This window comes from Pituophis catenifer, unplaced genomic scaffold (genome assembly GCF_029215685.1).
Source record: "Pituophis catenifer annectens isolate HBS135680 unplaced genomic scaffold, rPitCat1.0.hap2 SCAF_8, whole genome shotgun sequence".
Classification (NCBI taxonomy): Eukaryota; Metazoa; Chordata; class Lepidosauria; order Squamata; family Colubridae; genus Pituophis; species Pituophis catenifer.
Window position 1 is genome coordinate 38156138 of NW_027256888.1, and position 16896 is coordinate 38173033.

The 16896-nt window shown below is 43.9% G+C and overlaps 1 protein-coding gene across 1 annotated transcript in view; it reads right to left on the minus strand.

The window, feature by feature from the left end:
• DCTD (dCMP deaminase) overlaps nucleotides 1–15644 on the minus strand; it is a 40312-nt gene extending 24668 nt beyond the window's left edge. The window contains exons 1-3 of the mRNA XM_070948154.1: nucleotides 15565–15644; nucleotides 3023–3134; nucleotides 1520–1655 (exon numbers count right to left, since the gene is read on the minus strand). Coding sequence (XP_070804255.1) covers nucleotides 1520–1655; nucleotides 3023–3134; nucleotides 15565–15605 — 289 coding nt within the window. The 5' untranslated portion in view covers nucleotides 15606–15644. The remainder of the gene's footprint in view (nucleotides 1–1519; nucleotides 1656–3022; nucleotides 3135–15564) is intronic.
• Nucleotides 15645–16896: the final 1252 nt, after the last annotated feature.

Below are 16896 nucleotides of genomic sequence, written 5' to 3' on the forward strand. Positions count from 1 at the left end.
GAAAAAAAAAAAAACTTTTTTCCAACCAAGATCAATATCAGATCCTCAAAGAAAAAAAAGAAAAGAAAAAAAAAACAGAAATGAGAGTGAGATTTTGCCTTCAGTTACAGCCAAAAGTATTCATTCCGCTACTTTGTAATTGAAAACGGAAGGAGTTTCCCTTTCAGCCTCTCTTCAAGCCGCAGCAGCAATCGCCATTTTAAAAAAAAACTTTTTTCCCTTCACTTCACTTCTTAGGCAAAATAGAATAAAAGGAATACTTGCGCTTCAGGATCAAAGGTCCAGCTCATATCTTCTTTAATTAATTTATTTGACAGATTAACAGGCTTGCTTTTGCCCCCTAGCTCTGCGTGTAGCAGAGATTTCCCAGAGCCCGGAGCGTCGGCTGGGGATACGGGGAGTCTCTTCCGCTCCCTCCCAAAAGTAAATAAAAAACTTTTGGGATTAGGCAGAGGACTCTACCCACCCCAGCCGGCTCTATCTCCGTTTCCTAATGGAAACGGAGTTTTTTCGAGCCGCCATTCCGCTGAAAAAGGCGGCTCTTACAGGCAGTGGGTTCGACGATCCCAGAGGAGCGTCCAGCGGGGACAAGCAGCAAACCGGAAGTCCTGGGAGTCCACTTCTAATGCCTTCAACAACCCCTTCTTTTTCCACAAGTGCATTCTCCTATGAGAAAATAACTCCCAATCCTTGCTTCTCTTATCAACTACCTAGCACAAAGAACTTGTTTGGGTATCTATGTGAATATATGAAAAGCCAGACATGGCTGAATACAAGATGTCTGTCCATCCTTCTGCAGAAGTTAACTATACTTGATCACAGTCAAAATCTAACAACTTGCCAAAACATCTGTGCCTGTTTTGGATTATATACTAAGTCCTAAGCTGAAAATGTCTGTGCACGGTGACTGCCCTATGCTCAGCCATAAGGCCAGATTGATTGTGGGAGAAGGTCAATTTTCAGAGACCCACAGAGATGAGGAAGCACTGAACATGAAAGGGGAAAGTTCAGTGAGAAAACGTGTCACCTACATCTACATTAATCCAGTTTAAAGTGGCCCTGTCAATCAAAAAGAACATTAAACATGTCCTAATCCACAGGTCTTTTGGTTGCTTGAAGATAGCTCCATAATTTCACTTCCTGAATATCCAAAATGGTCCTTTGGGCAAGAATGAGAAAAAAACCCACCTGGGTGAGTACTTATTCTGGTAAAACCCAGGCATAAGAATGACAGTCCCATGTCTGGATAGACTTCTGCTGTGTCCAGGGAAAGTCTTATAGGAAGAAAAAAGGAAGGAAAAAATCAACAGAAATTGAGAAAGGAGAAAGTTTAATTTAGAGGTTTTGTCTGCTTATAAACAGACAAGAAATGTTTGGGAGGTTACTCTCATCCCTGCCATGTAGGAGCTATAAAATAAAATATTTTGATCCTGCCTAAAACGTGACAGGCACTTCCGATAATATTGCCTTGGTTTCCATCAGGAAAAAAAAGACCTAATTTAATCATTACATTCCTTACCATAGGGATATTTTGTGTTGAGTTTATTATCTGCTGTTCTTGTCCAAGGCAAAAGATCATCACTGCATCCATTAGGCATCCCATTGTATCCAATTCCAACAATCTTGTTTTCTGAATTCACAATGCAAGCACCAACCTAAAACAAAGCATTTAGTTTACTGTTTCACTCCTGTCATCCATTTACCTGTTGACTATGGCTCAGAAGGTTAAGAGTAACACAGGAATATTAATTGATATATAAAATTTTGAGGCTGCCCTATTCCATGATGTCTTGCTCAACATTAGTCCAAATGACATTATATTTATTTATAGGTGCTGAAAACCAACCTGAAGAACTACAGACCAACTATAAATATATGAGGCTCCATAATCACCTATCTCAAGGTCTGGAGAATAACCAAACAGATCTTTAACAATTTCCAAAAGATTGGGAGTCACATGAATCTCGGCAGGGGTGGGGAGAGAAAGAGCTACAATACGGTAGGTGCACTTCCTAGGGTCCCTAAGATGACATGGTTTATTCAATGGAACCTGGAGCACACCTACCTGCATTCATGCACCTCTAGCATTAGAGGCTCAGGTTATCTCAATGTGCTTTAAAAGTTGGTACTTTAACTGCAGAACTTCCTAGACAGAAACAACCTATTTGATTTTTATCCATTTATACAATGCTTCGTATATATGATGGCTTTTCAAGCATGCCAAAAAGTTACAACTGCAAACACAACTGCAAAATTTTAGCAGGTGCTAAATCAAACTATTAAATGCACATCTGATCAATACTTCCAAAATTGTACCAGTTTCTGGGGGAAAATCATAATATTGCTAAACTTAAACAGTCACAGAAATTAAGACCTTATTATATTTCAGCAAGAATTGGAGTGGAGCTGCTGCAGCGAGGCAGGTGTCAGGGCATGGATGGCGTGGCTGCGGGGGTCCTGAGGTAAGCTGGTGCGGGGCACATGGGGCAGCTCCACCTCCCCACCTGATCTTGTGGCCGTGGCACTGACAACCAGATGGAATGGGCGGGCAGCTGCGTAGGCTCTTAAGTAGGGTTTATTTTGGGGGTAGGGCTTATATTGGGGACATGTCATGAGCCACAAGCCAAACTTCAGAAGACATTCAGTCATTTATTAATGGAGCACCATTCCGGCAATACTCCGATGGCTGATCAGATCCCGAGGGAATATCAGGACCTCGCGGGAGTATTCAGCGAGGCCGAGTGAGACATCCTGCCTCCCCACCGTGAGATGGACTGCGTCATCGAAATCATCCCCGGGGCAAAACTACCCAAGCCCAAACTGTACGCTATGGCATACAACATACACATAAAACATGCTAGGGCTTATTTTCAGGATAGGTCTTATAAGTTTTGGAGACAGATCTAGTCATGTCTATTCAGAAATAAACCCAAATGAATTCAATTCAATGTGATTAGGATAGTTTGCCTAAAATTTCAGCTTCGCTGCCTTATCTTAGTCTGCCCAAATATCATCTTCCTACCTGAGAATTTGGATCCTTGCTTCTTTGTGCTGACAAGAATGCTACAGCCATGAAATATTCAGGCCACTCCAAGTAATCATCTCGTTTTTTACAGGTCATCTCACAATCATACCTACAGAAATTACACAATGACAATAAATGGTTATGGTTTGCATGAACTAAGATTTTTTAAAAGAAAATTAAAACCTGTAAAAGATGCACTTTGACCTCAGGGTTTGAATCTGCAGAAATAAATCAATTATTGCCATACAGAAGGATGGCACCAGAGTTTAATTAAGTACAACTAAAAGAGCAGAATCTGACCTTGAAGGTTACAGATTCAAATAAAAACTTTTAATAGTTGGAAATATTGGTGTTTTATATCTGCCTAGTGGCAGATATAACATTACTGAAACATTACTTTTCAGACCAAAAGGCCAAAAGGAGACTGGATTATCTCATTTAAAACTGCAATTTATAGTGTTTAAGTCATGCAATGTTAACTATTATCTATCCCTCAATATTATCTTCTTTGGAAAAATATGGAAAAGATTACCTCACTTACCCGAACATTACTGACATTAAGTTGTTTGAATAAAGATACCATCAGCCAGCTATTCTTACAGCAAGCATCTGATGCAGTTTCATTTGTTACAGCTAAAAATAAACACTGAACATGAAATATCTTTTTGCTGAATATTCTTGGCGTGTCAATGCCTGCTAATAATGATTTTCAATTATACTGCTCATAAGCCATGTTGATAACATATAATCCAATGTCAGAAGTCAAGTGTTCCATTTTGACTGCTTTTATGGTAGACTCTAATAATAGCCCTTTTTTTACTTTGCATTTTAGCAAACATGAATAAGCAGGTAGAACAATGACCCGAAAAGTAGTATTTAAATAAACTCAATTTTTCAAAGCATTATATTCTTCCAAAGAGAATAATCCATGTGCACTATTTTCTAATTCTCTAGATAAATAAATACAGGTTTCCTGAGAGTTGAAAGTGGGTTATGATTTGTGAAATATTTTGCTATTCATGTTCTACAGACATAAAAACCCAGGAAATATACTCATTCAAATTCTGCCTGCACTTTACAATGTGAGCAGCTGTACTCTTCCAACTCTCTAAAAAACCCATCATTTAATGGAAGCTCTCAGAAAGCCAACTTCATTTGATGTCATTCACCCTAGTATCTAAAATTCAGTTTGCAGGTTTTATATCCATCAATATTTATATCCATTCTCCCATGTAGATATTAATACCTCTTTCATTTACTGATCCTTAGAAAACATCTATATAGATTTTTCATTGTAGAAAGCAGAACCTCATGTAAAAATCCTACAGAACTGAATTGCAAGCATTGCGGAGTGCATTCTTTTATTTCACCCAAGATATTTGTAATATTTTCTCTATGCCTAAAGACTATACTAAAAATAGATTAATATGGTGAGCATTTGTCCTCACACTAACCAGAAGTTGAACCTGATTTGAGAGCACTAGTCTCTGACGTTTTTTAAGAACATGATAGGCAATTCTTACAATTAAATTAAAAGATGCATACAAACATAATGATGGATTTTCCTGCTGCACAAGTGAGCTCTGCTTTCCCCAAACGTAAGCTTATTTACTAGATATTTCTGTATTGGAAAATGTATGTGATCATCCATATTATATAAAAAACTCTGGGAGCTAATCAACAGATATGCAAATGATAAAATATACAAGATTTTTTTAAAAATTATATACCACCAAATGGCCTAAGAGCATCCTCTCAAAAACACAAGTGGTGTCACTTCCCATTCTGGCTCAACTCCTAAGGGAAGTGCCTTCTGATTAAATGGCTGAGTACATTAATCTGTTCTTTATATGGTGTATCTGCCCTAGGATTTAGTTAGTTTTTCCTAAATCTTTACATACAGAAAACATTCCAAACATTTCCTAAACACTTTCTGCTTGGCATTGTCAGTTACTTTATAAAGATTAGTTGAAATCTGAAAGGAGGTTTCACATCATACAGAGAAGTTTGATGCAGAGGATCTCCAATATGTCCTGTACAAATGCTTCTTCTAAAAAAACATCCCCAAATTTGGTCCAGAAAAAGAAGCTGTGTTCACATAACATGATAGACTAAGCTACAATGGTGTTGGCCAGTTTGTGGTCCAGCACCTGTAAAACCAAGTCACTTTCTTAGCATATTGTGTAAATTGGACCATCATACTAACTTCTATTACATACTAACTTATATTTGTATGTTATGTAGGCATCTTTTGTTAATCTGCTTTTAGAGTTTAATATGTAGTATATCACGGTGTAACAACAAGCCATACATCTGTAGCAAGCTCATATTTTTCTCATGAAGCAATATCTTTTCTGATCTTAAGAGAAAGACTTCCACTAATGAAGAACAATGTTGCTTTTCAATGTTTTTTCCTTAGGGAAACCCTTCTGAAGAACAATCATTACTTTAAGATATAAAATACACTCTAGAAATTGGACTGAGATAAAAAGCTAGTCAAGATGAGGCCATTTCTTCATTATTTTATGATAGCAGATCAGTTTAAACACTCAGGTGAGCCTAATCTTGACATTAAATCAGTCACTGCTGTAATATGAATTCAGTATTTCAGACTTTACAATGGTTGGATTCAAAAAACTTATTTCTCCACCAGAACATATTTAAGTAATTGCTAAATTTAAAATCTTCATAAGATTACTTTTTAGAATCAAGTCTGATTTTCAGAATTCTTAGAATCTATCTTTTTAATTACTGCATAAATCAACTTGCTTTCCTTTTTAAGTTTGAAGCATAGGATATAAATGTTTCATAAAATAAACATTCAACAATGCAATTTCAGGTTAAATTACTTTAGATTATATATCTGTTTGTAGCCTACCTTTATTGTTTTTACAAACAACTCAAGAACATATCTCAACATACCTTCTTCCTCCTATTTTCCCCACAATTACAACCCTGTAAATTATGAAGTGTGTTGGACAAAAAGTGACTAGTCCAAAGTCACCCAAGCCTGGCTTTTATGGCCAAAGCAGGACTTGAACTCACAATCTCCCGCTTTCTTAACTGGTGCCTTAACCAAGGATGTCAAACGAACGTTGTCTTACCTGAACGTTCCTTCTCTGCGCGCTGATGGAGAATCCAAATAATGGGTAGTTCCTCAGCTTCATTGCTGGACTGGGTGACTGTTTCTTTAAGAAACATCCTTGGCCACTCCTCCTTTGCCTGGCTAATCTCCAGTTCATTCGCGAAGTCAACAGAGGATGGTATATTCCTGAAACAACAGAAGGAAGGAGAAAACAAGGCAGTCCTGGCCGGAAGCAGCCCAGGGATGGGTTGGATTCTCCATCAGCGCGCAGAGAAGGAACGTTCAGGTAAGACAACGTTCGTTCTCCAGCGCGCTGCCTGGAGAATCCAAATAATGGGATATACCCAAGCTAGTTAGAAGAAGGGTGGGAGGCTGCGTCACCCCGGGGAGGAACAGCCAGGACAGACTGCAGTACTCGACGTCCAAAAGAAGCTTCAGCCGAGGCAAAGGAGTCAATTTTGTAATGTCTAACAAAAGGAGTCAAGGTAGTCCACGTGGCAGCCCTACAGACATCAAGGATGGAAGCCTGAGTAGCCCAAGCCGCTGAGGTGGCTGCGCTCCTGGTGGAGTGTGGAAGTATCTTCCCTGGCAGAGGAGCCCGTCTTGTGCGATACGCCATGATGATGCAGGCCCTGATCCAACGGCCTATCGTGGATGAGGAAACCTTCATGCCCAAAGTAGAAGGATTGAAGGACAGAAACAAGGCTTCGGATTTACGGAAGGCCGCAGTCCGTTTGATATAGCGGCGGAGAGCCCGTTTAACGTCCAGGGTATGCCATTGCTGTTCAAGATGATGGCTAGGAGCCGGACAAAAGTCAGGCAGAATTAACTCCTGGGCACGGTGGTATAGAGAATTTATCTTCGGCAGGAAGGAAGGATCTGTACGAAGAACCACCTTGTTGGGATGGAACACGCAAAGGTCCGGCCGCACCGAAAGCGCCGCCAACTCAGACACTCGTCTTGCCGAAGTAATTGCCACCAAGAAAGCAACCTTAAGAGTTAGATATCGTAGAGATATAGAAGCCAAGGGCTCAAAGGGAGGTGACATGAGAGCTGATAGAACCAGTGGCAAGTCCCAGGTTGGGTATCTATGAATAGTAGGGGGACGGAGATTGGATGCGCCCCGTAAAAATGTCCGTATACTGGAATTCTGGGTCAAAGGACGATCGTTCCCAGATGACAGTACCGTGCTAAGGGCGGCCACCTGTCGCCTCAGGGTGTTAGGAGCAAGGCCACGGTCCAAGCCGTCCTGTAGAAAGACAAGCACGTCAGAAGGAGAAGCAGTAGTAGGGTCCTGATGAGATTTGGAACACCAAGTGCAAAAGGCACGCCAGGTGGCGTCGTATATACGGTTAGTGGATGCACGTCTGGCAGACTGCATGGTGTGGATCACACAGGCCGGGATGTTGTCCTTCCTCAATTTGATCCTCTCAAACGCCAGACGGTCAACTGCAGCCATTGAGGATCTGGGTGCAGAACGACCCCCTGGCTGAGAGATATCCGGTCGTTGGGAATGTGCCAAGGACGTTCCACCGAGAGGTTTCGAAGGTCCGCGTACCAAGGGCGACGCGGCCAATTGGGGGCGACCAGGATGAGGTCCGCTTTCTCCTCCAACAACTTGCGAATCACTCGGGGAATGAGAGGCAGCGGGGGAAAAGCGTAGAGAAGGCCTTGTGGCCATCTGCTCCGAAGAGCGTCGCACCCCTCTGCTCCTGGACAGGGGAACCGGGAGAAGAACCGGGGAAGATGAGTGTTCAGCTGGGTTGCGAACAAGTCGACCGTTGGAAGGCCGAACCGCTTCGACAGCTCCCCGAACAGAGCCGGAGCTAGACGCCACTCCGCCTGATCTATTGGAGTCCGGCTGAGCCAATCTGCCGTGATGTTTTCGACCCCGGAGATGTGTTCGGCTGTTAATGAGAGAACGTTCTTCTCTGCCCAAAGTAGCATCTTCCTCGCCTCCTCCATCAGTTGTCTGGAACGAGTTCCCCCCTCTCTGTTGATGTGGGCTTTCGTTGTTGTATTGTCCGTTAGGACTAGAACATGATGCCCTCTCACAGATGTTTTGAAATGACGGAGAGCAAGGTGGACTGCTCGTAGTTCCAGCCAATTTATGTCGTGCCGTAGGTCCCGAATGGACCAGCGGCCCTGGACAACTGACGACTGCAGATGGGCGCCCCAGCCGAATTGACTTGCATCCGTCGTTAGGGTTAAGCGACTGGGTTCCAGAAAGAAGGAGCCCTTCCGTATTGACGGGGAGATCCACCACTTCAGAGACAGCCGTACCGTAACTGGAAGGACGACGGTGATGTTCGAACAGGCCCGGTGAGATCTCTGATAGGGCAGGAGGAACCATTGGAGGGGGCGAGTGTGTAGACGAGCCCACGGGACAATGGAGATGCACGAAATTAACTTGCCGAGCAATTGGGACAAGGTGAGTAGGGGCACGGACCTGCGGGAGAGAACCTTGGTCACGGATGACTGAATGCTGAGAATCCTGTCGGGGGATAGGAAAACCCGGCAGCTGATGGAGTCTATGAGAGCACCCAGATGGAGGATGCGAGTGGTAGGTGAGATTTGACTTTTGTTGAGGTTCAGGGAGAACCCGTGTTGTCGCAGGACACGAGAAACGACCCTCAGATCGAGGACAGCCTGATGACGAGAAGCAGAAAGGATAATGATGTCGTCTAGATAACACATAATCCTGATGGGGACTTGTCGCAGAGATGCAGCTAATGTAGCTAGCAGCTTCGTGAAGGTCCGAGGGGCGGACGAGAGGCCGAACGGCATGGCCCGATACTGGAAGTGCCTGTTGGCATAGGCAAAGCGAAGAAACCGTCGATGACAGAGACGGATCGGGACAGGCAAGTAAGCCTCCTTGAGGTCGATTGATGTCATAAAGTCGCCTCGTCGGACGCCCTGCAGGATCGATCTGAGCGAGTGCATCTTGAAATGGTGGTATTTGACGAACTTGTTCAATGCTTTCAGGTCCAAGATCCCTCTCCAGTCCCCGGAGGACTTGGGGACGAGAAACAGGCGCGAGTAGAACCCGGAGCCCCGTTGTTCTACCGGCACTGGTTCGATAGCGCAGATGTCGAGTAGGTGTTGAACTTCTGCGTCCATTAACGCCCTCTTTGCCGGATTGCTCGGAAGAGGGCACCGCAGGAAGCGGCTCGGAGGGCTGGAGAGGAAGTCCAAGGTGAGACCGAAGCGCACAGTCTGAAGGACCCAAGCATCCGTTGTGGAAGAGATCCATTGGGGCAAAAAATGGAGGAGACGACCACCGATAGGAAGCTCTGCGGAATAGTCACTTGCCCCTCCGAAAAGATCGGTTGGACGCTCCGCGGTACTGGCGTCTGGAGGAGGGCTGGCCTCTGCCTCGATCACGGTAGGCAGGCCGATCAAAGACCCGATCTGCTCCGTAGGAGTAATGTTGTCTTGGAAAGTAGGACCCCCTGGGTCCGGAATCAGTCCGAAAAGGCTGACGCTGGCCATAAGGAGAAAACCGCCTGTCGTGGCGCCTGTAGGAGGATGGCATGATTTTACGCTTATCCTTGTCCTCCACAAGGATAGGGTCTAAAGCGTCACCAAAGAGGAGGGACCCCTTGTAGGGAGCAGATGCCAGCTTCCACTTTGACTTGAGGTCCGCCTTCCAATGGCGGAGCCAAAGAAGACGCCGGGTGGTGACATTGGAAACAAGGGCCCGGGACGAAAATTTCGCTGCATTTAAAGAGGCGTCTGCACAGTACTCAGTGGCTGCGATGATTTTATTAATGTCGTGATGCAGCCTGCTGTCCTCGGGTGGGAGCCGTTCCTGCAATTGGCGCATCCAGATGAGAGATGCGCGGGCAAAGAAGGAAGTCGCAGTAGAAGACCTGATGGCCCAAGCAGCGGCTTGGTGTGTCTTACGGAGAGACAGCTCAGACTTCCTGTCCTCGGCCTTGAGGCCATCAAGGACGTCGTTAGATATCACCGAGGAAGACGTAAGGTGGGCCACAGGGGGGTCCACAGCAGGCAACTGGATCAGGTCCTGGAAGGAAGGATCAGAGCAATACAATCGTTTGTCAAGACCGGTGGGAGCCGAGATATAGGCCGGCTGAGACCAGGACCTTTGGACCACATCAGTGAATAATTCCGGACATGGGATAAAATCCTGGTCCGGTTTCTGCAGACGAAATAAGTCACCATGGGGATTGGGATCTGAAGTCTGAGATGATTGAGATGGAGCAATCCCCATGTTAGTTGTAACCTTGGCCTTGTGGAGCAAGGACTTAAACATGGAAGGTCGGAAAAGGCCCGTAAAAGCAGGCCTTTCTGGAGTTAGATCCTCATCCTCGGATAATTCTCCTTCCTCGAGCTCCTCTTCCTCCCAAGGAGAGTCCTCCATTAGGGGATCCGGACGATAAGAATAGGCAAGACGCGGATCATCACAGACATGAGCCAAGGGAGGATGAGCCCTGGTCGGGGCGTGAGGCACCTGGTGAGTATCAGAAGACAGGATGCGAGACACCGTCTGAGACACGAGATCCTGGATGTCCCTAGAAAGCGCAGGCTCGAGGCCCTCAGATGAACGAAGACCAGCTGCAGTCGGCGTAAAAGTAGCCTCTGGAGGGGTCTTTTCCAGAGGTCGGGGGGCAGGTGCACAGGACCCCGGGACCACCGACGGAAAAGCCGCAGCTCTCAAAAGCTGGACATCAGAAGAGCCTTGCGCCAATCCAGATGGAGCTTGAGGTACAGGGAGTGGCCTGTCTGGAGAAAGATTGCGCTGGGAAGGTTGAGCCCTTTGTTGGGCAAGAAGATATTGCCTTTCAAAGGCCTTACGCTTTCTTTCCTCCGCTCTGTCAGCAGCGGAGGAGCGTGTAGTAGGATGAGGACTAGCAGACCTAGCCCTGACCTCACGACTTTTGGAACCTTTGGAGGAGGCTTTAGATCTCTTCCTGGACTCAGGAGGACTGTAGGCCTGCTCGATTTCAGAAGATATGTCAGAATCCGCCATAGCGAAGATGCAGACAGGTAAGAAACTGAAAACAATTTAGAGAAGAATTAATTAATTCATTTGATATTATTACTGTCATTGTAATATCTTGAAATCACCTGTTTCTTCTTTTTTTTTTTTTTTTTTTTAATTTATTTATGTATAAACAGGACAACAGAATCACAAGGAATGGGAGGAAAAAACACAACCCAGAATCCTTCAACTAGGCCAGTGTGGCGTCAAAACACCAAAAGCCTATTAGCCCCCCCCCAAAAAAACCAAAGTTGCCTAGAAGATCAGGCCTCAGCTGAATGGTTATTATTATTACATTGCTATTAATATCTTAGATATGGGGCAACATGAAACCCAAACACAAAGGCAACAAATCATGGCGGGAAAATGCAGGCAGCTTAAAATGGCGCGGGGCTGAAATGAGCTCCGAACGCTGAAAACTCCAAGCGTCAGAAAGGGACACACTGAGGGAAGCTGTGAGGCAAAAGGACTCTTCGCGCGGCTTGCCATTAGCCGCCGAAACGCCGCAACAGCAAGGTGCTCTAAAACATAAGAAAGGCTGACAGGCAGTTCATATTGGCGCGCGGTTTGAGTTTGCCGCCGCGCCATGACCGTTGAAACTTCGAGGGGGCTGTCAATCACGGCAGAAAATGGCGGGCGCGAGGCTGAGCTCAAGCCTCCAAGCGCTGCTAGCTGCAGTTTGCCAAACGCCGTGCAAATTGGAGCCCCATTATTTGGGGGAGGGGGTTTGCAGGACAATGTAGGGACCCCCGGCCGCCACAGCAAATCGTTGGAGCGGTGTGGGAGGCGAAGGTGGGAATCCGGCTATCCGGATCCCAACGCAGCACCTGGCGGCAAACTTAATCACCCGGAGTTGCCATGGGTAGAGCTCCGAGGAATAAAGGACTAAGAGAATATAATTAACGGAGGGGAGTCCCCTGGAAAGAGCCCCAGGCTAACTCACCCTCCGCAGAGACAACAGGATAGTCCTTTGAGAAAAGGCTGTCACAGTCTGATAAATCCACACCGCTCAGGAAAGCTAATTGTAGTAAAAAGGTGAAAATCCAAATATTGTGATAGTTCATCAGCCAAATTGCTGGAGCCAAGGAAAAACCCAGTCTCTCGCTCGACTGAGTGAATGAACTGGAGATTAGCCAGGCAAAGGAGGAGTGGCCAAGGATGTTTCTTAAAGAAACAGTCACCCAGTCCAGCAATGAAGCTGAGGAACTACCCATTATTTGGATTCTCCAGGCAGCGCGCTGGAGAACTCGCGTCGTCACATGACATATCGTTACTTTTCCCCCTTCACTGAATCGGGTGTGGGTGTGGCCAGCGCATGATGCATCCGGCCTGCGGGCCACAAGTTTGACAGCCCTGCACTGGACCAAACTCAAACTGAAAGTGATTCTGAAAGTAAAACAATATGAATACATTTAAAGCTGTTAGGTTAAATTCTGAGGTTGCATATGTGGAAGAAGAGCTCTTATCTCATTTTTAGGACTGTCATCCCACTTTCTCATTGTTCTGTTTGTTTAGAGCATCTTGAATCTCCAAAGACCTACGCAAGGGTCCTCTTTGTAGACTTTAGTTCAGCATTCCAGACACACTTCTAACTAAGCTAAACCAGCTACAGGTACCTGAACACACTTGAAGTGGATCATAAGCTTCCTAACAAACAGGAAGCAGCAGGTGAAGCTAAGCAGAATCACATTAGATACCTGTACAATTAGCACAGGGCCCCCCCAAGGCTGTGTGCTCTCCCCACTTCTCTCTGTATACCAATGACTGCATCTCTAACAATCCATCTGTTAAAACTACTGAAGTTCACAGATGACACAACAGTGATCGGTCTCATTTGCAGGGCTGTGGAGTCGGGAGATAAATGTTCCGACTCCGACTCCGACTCCTCAGTTTTTGTACTTCCAACTCCGACTCCAGGTACCCAAAATTTCCTCCGACTCCAACTCCACACCACTGCTCATTTGAGACAATGATGAATCCGCATACAGACGGGAGGTTGAACAACTAGCCTCGTGGTGTGACCAGAACAATCTGGAACTGAACACACTAAAAACTGTAGAAATGGTGATAGACTTTAGGAGAAACCCTTCCATACGTCCACCTCTCACAATACTAGACAACACAGTATCAACAGTAGAGACCTTCAAATTTCTAGGTTCGACCATATCGCAAGATCTAAAATGGACAGCTAACATCAAAAAAGTCATCAAAAAAGTACAACAAAGAATGTTCTATCTGCGCCAACTCAGAAAGCTCAAACTGCCCAAATAGCTGCTGATACAGTTCTTCAGAGGAATTATTGAGTCTGTCATCTGCACCTCTATAACTGTCTGGTTTGGCTCTGCAACCCAACAAGACAGACACAGACTTCAGAGGATAATTAGAACTGCAGAAAAAACAATTCCTACCAACCTGCCTTCCATTGAAGACCTGTATACTGAATGAGTCAAAGAGGGCTGTGAAAATATTTAGACCTCTCAAAACGCCATAGAGCACTGCACACCAGAACAACTAGACACAAGAACAGGTTTTTCCCGAATGGCATCACTCTGCTAAACAAATAATTCCCTCAACTCTGTCAAACTATTTACTAAGTCTGCATTACTATTAATCTTCTCATCGTTCCCACCACCCATCTCCTTCCACTTATGACCGTATGACTGTAATTGTGCTGCTTGTATCCTTACGATTTATATTGATATTGTTTCCTGATTGCTTATTTGTACCCTATGACTATCATTAAGTGTTGTACTTTATGATTCTTGATGAACATATCTTTTCTTTTATGTACACTGAGAGCATATTCACCGAGACAAATTCCTTGTGTGTCCATTCACACTTGGCCAATAAAAAATTCTATTCTATTCTAGCTCAGAGCAAATCAGAACTAGCTTGTTCTCATAATCGTGAAAGCTTGTGTTTGAAATCTACAAAGGTACAGAAAGATAGCATTCGATATAGACTTTGCTCAACTTTGTTTAATTAAATGCATGCATCTCATAACCTATGTAAATTTCAACTGAGTCTTTATTACTGTACTACACCTAAAAGAAGCTGTTTCTACATCTGTAAAGGATGCTTTAATTTTTTTTTATTGCTCTAATTTTAGAAAAGAAGAAATTCTGAAAGTTATTGAACAAGAAAATTTCAGAAATCAAAGACCTCCAGCAACATAATATTTAACACTAATCTTATACTTAATCCCTAGCAATTTAACTTGCTGAAGGAAATGCCTTTCCTCCAAGTTGCAAACAACCACAATTCTTTAGATTTGACAACAGCAGGCTGCATAAAGTATTGCTTTTGGTCAGGGTTTCCTGCCAGGCAGAGCAACAAAACTGTCTGTGCTCTGCATTCCCAAGTAGACACAAGGAGGATAAGTGATTTTCCCCCAGACATAAAGGAAGCCATACATGTACGCAAGTTACTTAAATACAGTCTCCTGTATTTACCTCTGGGTGTTAACATTTCATTGTGTGCTCTAATAGTGAACTGATTTTTCAGGCTTGTCATATTATGTTGGAGTAGTAGATACTCCCATTCTAAATTCCAATTCTAAATTCTAATTCTAAATGATCGTAAATCCTTGTCATTCAATTTTCAGTAATAATCAAGACATTACACACTACTTTATAATCTGTGAACTCTATAACCATATAATAAAGATCACTCTGTCCACAACACTCAATGGTAGGCCACCAAATACATTTAGCAATTGCTTACAATTTGTATTTGAATTTCAACCTAAGTTCTGCAATGAAATGTTACTGTTAAACAAAAGGATTGTTTCAACCAGCCAGCCAGCCATCAAGCCATGCCAGCTCCAGCATATGCCATTCAATTCTTTCTTCTCTCAGACCCACCAATTAATAAGCTTACTTCTCACAGGACTTTTTTTTTTCCTTTGCTCTTACCATTTCTTTCTCCTGATATTTCTTTTACTTCACAAAAGTAATCCCACAATTTGGGATTCAGCGGGGTTTGTTCATTCTTAACTTGAGTAATGAAAAAAAATGGGAGACTACAAAATACCGTAGGTTACACTGGGATCCGCATGTCCCTCATTGTGTTTATGGATGCACACTTCTGGTTCTCTCCTGTCTCCTGCGTTGCGGGCATCTAAAATCAAAAGGGACCTGCACAAAATATAGTGAAGAGACTGCTTCTGCTTAATTCATTAAAAATAGTGAGACGAGAGACGGAGAAAATTAAAAAGAAAGTTTCAGAGAAAGGAATAAATGGTTTCACCGGGATATGTGTGTGCATGTTAAGTAGGCTTTTGAGGGACCCGATTCAATTACCCAAGCAAATACAAATGTGCATAAAAGGGTGAAGGGAATTCGGGGGAAAGGCGTAAGTCTAAGCAACCAGGGTGGATGCACAAGTGAGTATAAACGGAGAGAATAGCGTTATGCGAATGCGCAACCCATCGGCAACCCGTGCCCCTACCCATTGGGGGAGCTGCTCTGCAGCTGACCGTCAGCGTTCATCGCGTCTTTATCCACGTCGACCGAACAAATTACAGTCCCACCGGCGTCCGCCTCCCAACAGAGAAATCCGCTTTGCAGTTTGGCGCCAAAACCGGAGTCAGAATTGGCGGGAAAGGAAGGCGGAGTTCGACTGGAAAGCCCCGCCTCAAACTGCACATACTGGAGGCCGGAGGGTTCTGGCGGACTACATTTTCCAGAATGCATTGCTCCGCCGACCTTGTCGGGCTATCTCGGCAGAAAAGGGAAGTTTGTGCGGTGCCGACGGGAAGGCGACTAAGCTTTTTATCCACTAAAATCTAATTTAATGGTACAATGGAGCCATATGTCATTTCAGTAGCCTTTACATCCTGTTCTCCAAGAATATTCTTGATTTAACCTCAGTCAGACTATACCCCATAATTCCTCGTGGTTTTAGCTAACTTTACAGTGTCTGGAAATTGTAGGAATTGTCATCTGACCTCCCTAACTTTTTGAGGTTACATTTAGAGAATGTGAAGAATTCTCTAGAGAAACCTTTATTTTAGGATGTTGTACTCTTGTGGGCCATATAAGTTATTTGCAAGCATATTGCACTTGATTGTACCCTATTCCCTTCCTGGGCTTTTCTTAGTACAAGTATGCAACTGATTTAATCTGTAAGCCTATTCCATACAATTGCAAGCATTAAAAAAAGAGAATCACTTTATCACATGATGACAGAATTGGGCTCTTGATGCTTAGAAAAGGGGAAAAATGGTTGACCCTACTGTTTAAAAACTGACAGTGAAGTCTTAGGCATAATAGGGCTACCTTTACCCAAAGATAAAAGTTTTTGGGTATCATCTAGTGCTGGTACAAATTTTTACAGAGTAGATACTATAACTGTAAATATTTGGGTAATGAGAAAGACTTTTTTTCTCCACTATTGATTTACAGTGCTATCCACTATTTCTGCCTCAGGGAAATACTGCAGTTTTAAAGTTGGTGATCTGTTTTTTTGACTTCATCCTCTCTGGCTTCTGTTGCATCTTTGGTGCTGAAATGTGTTACAGTGCCTTCACTATTCAGTGTGCCAATACTACACCGACATCTGAAGTTATCTTCTTCCTGATGTTTCTGCACAAATCAGTGAGTTGTAAAAAGAATGGGTCTCCTGTGTTATTCTGATATCATTTCTGATTTGAACAGATCAGCATTGCAACTCTAATTGAGAGAGCAAATGCTAGAAGAGAAATGCCAGCAAATGCTATGAGTACCGTAGCTGGGCTTCAGAAATCTGGGTGATGATTTGATAGTAGAAAATATGATGAAA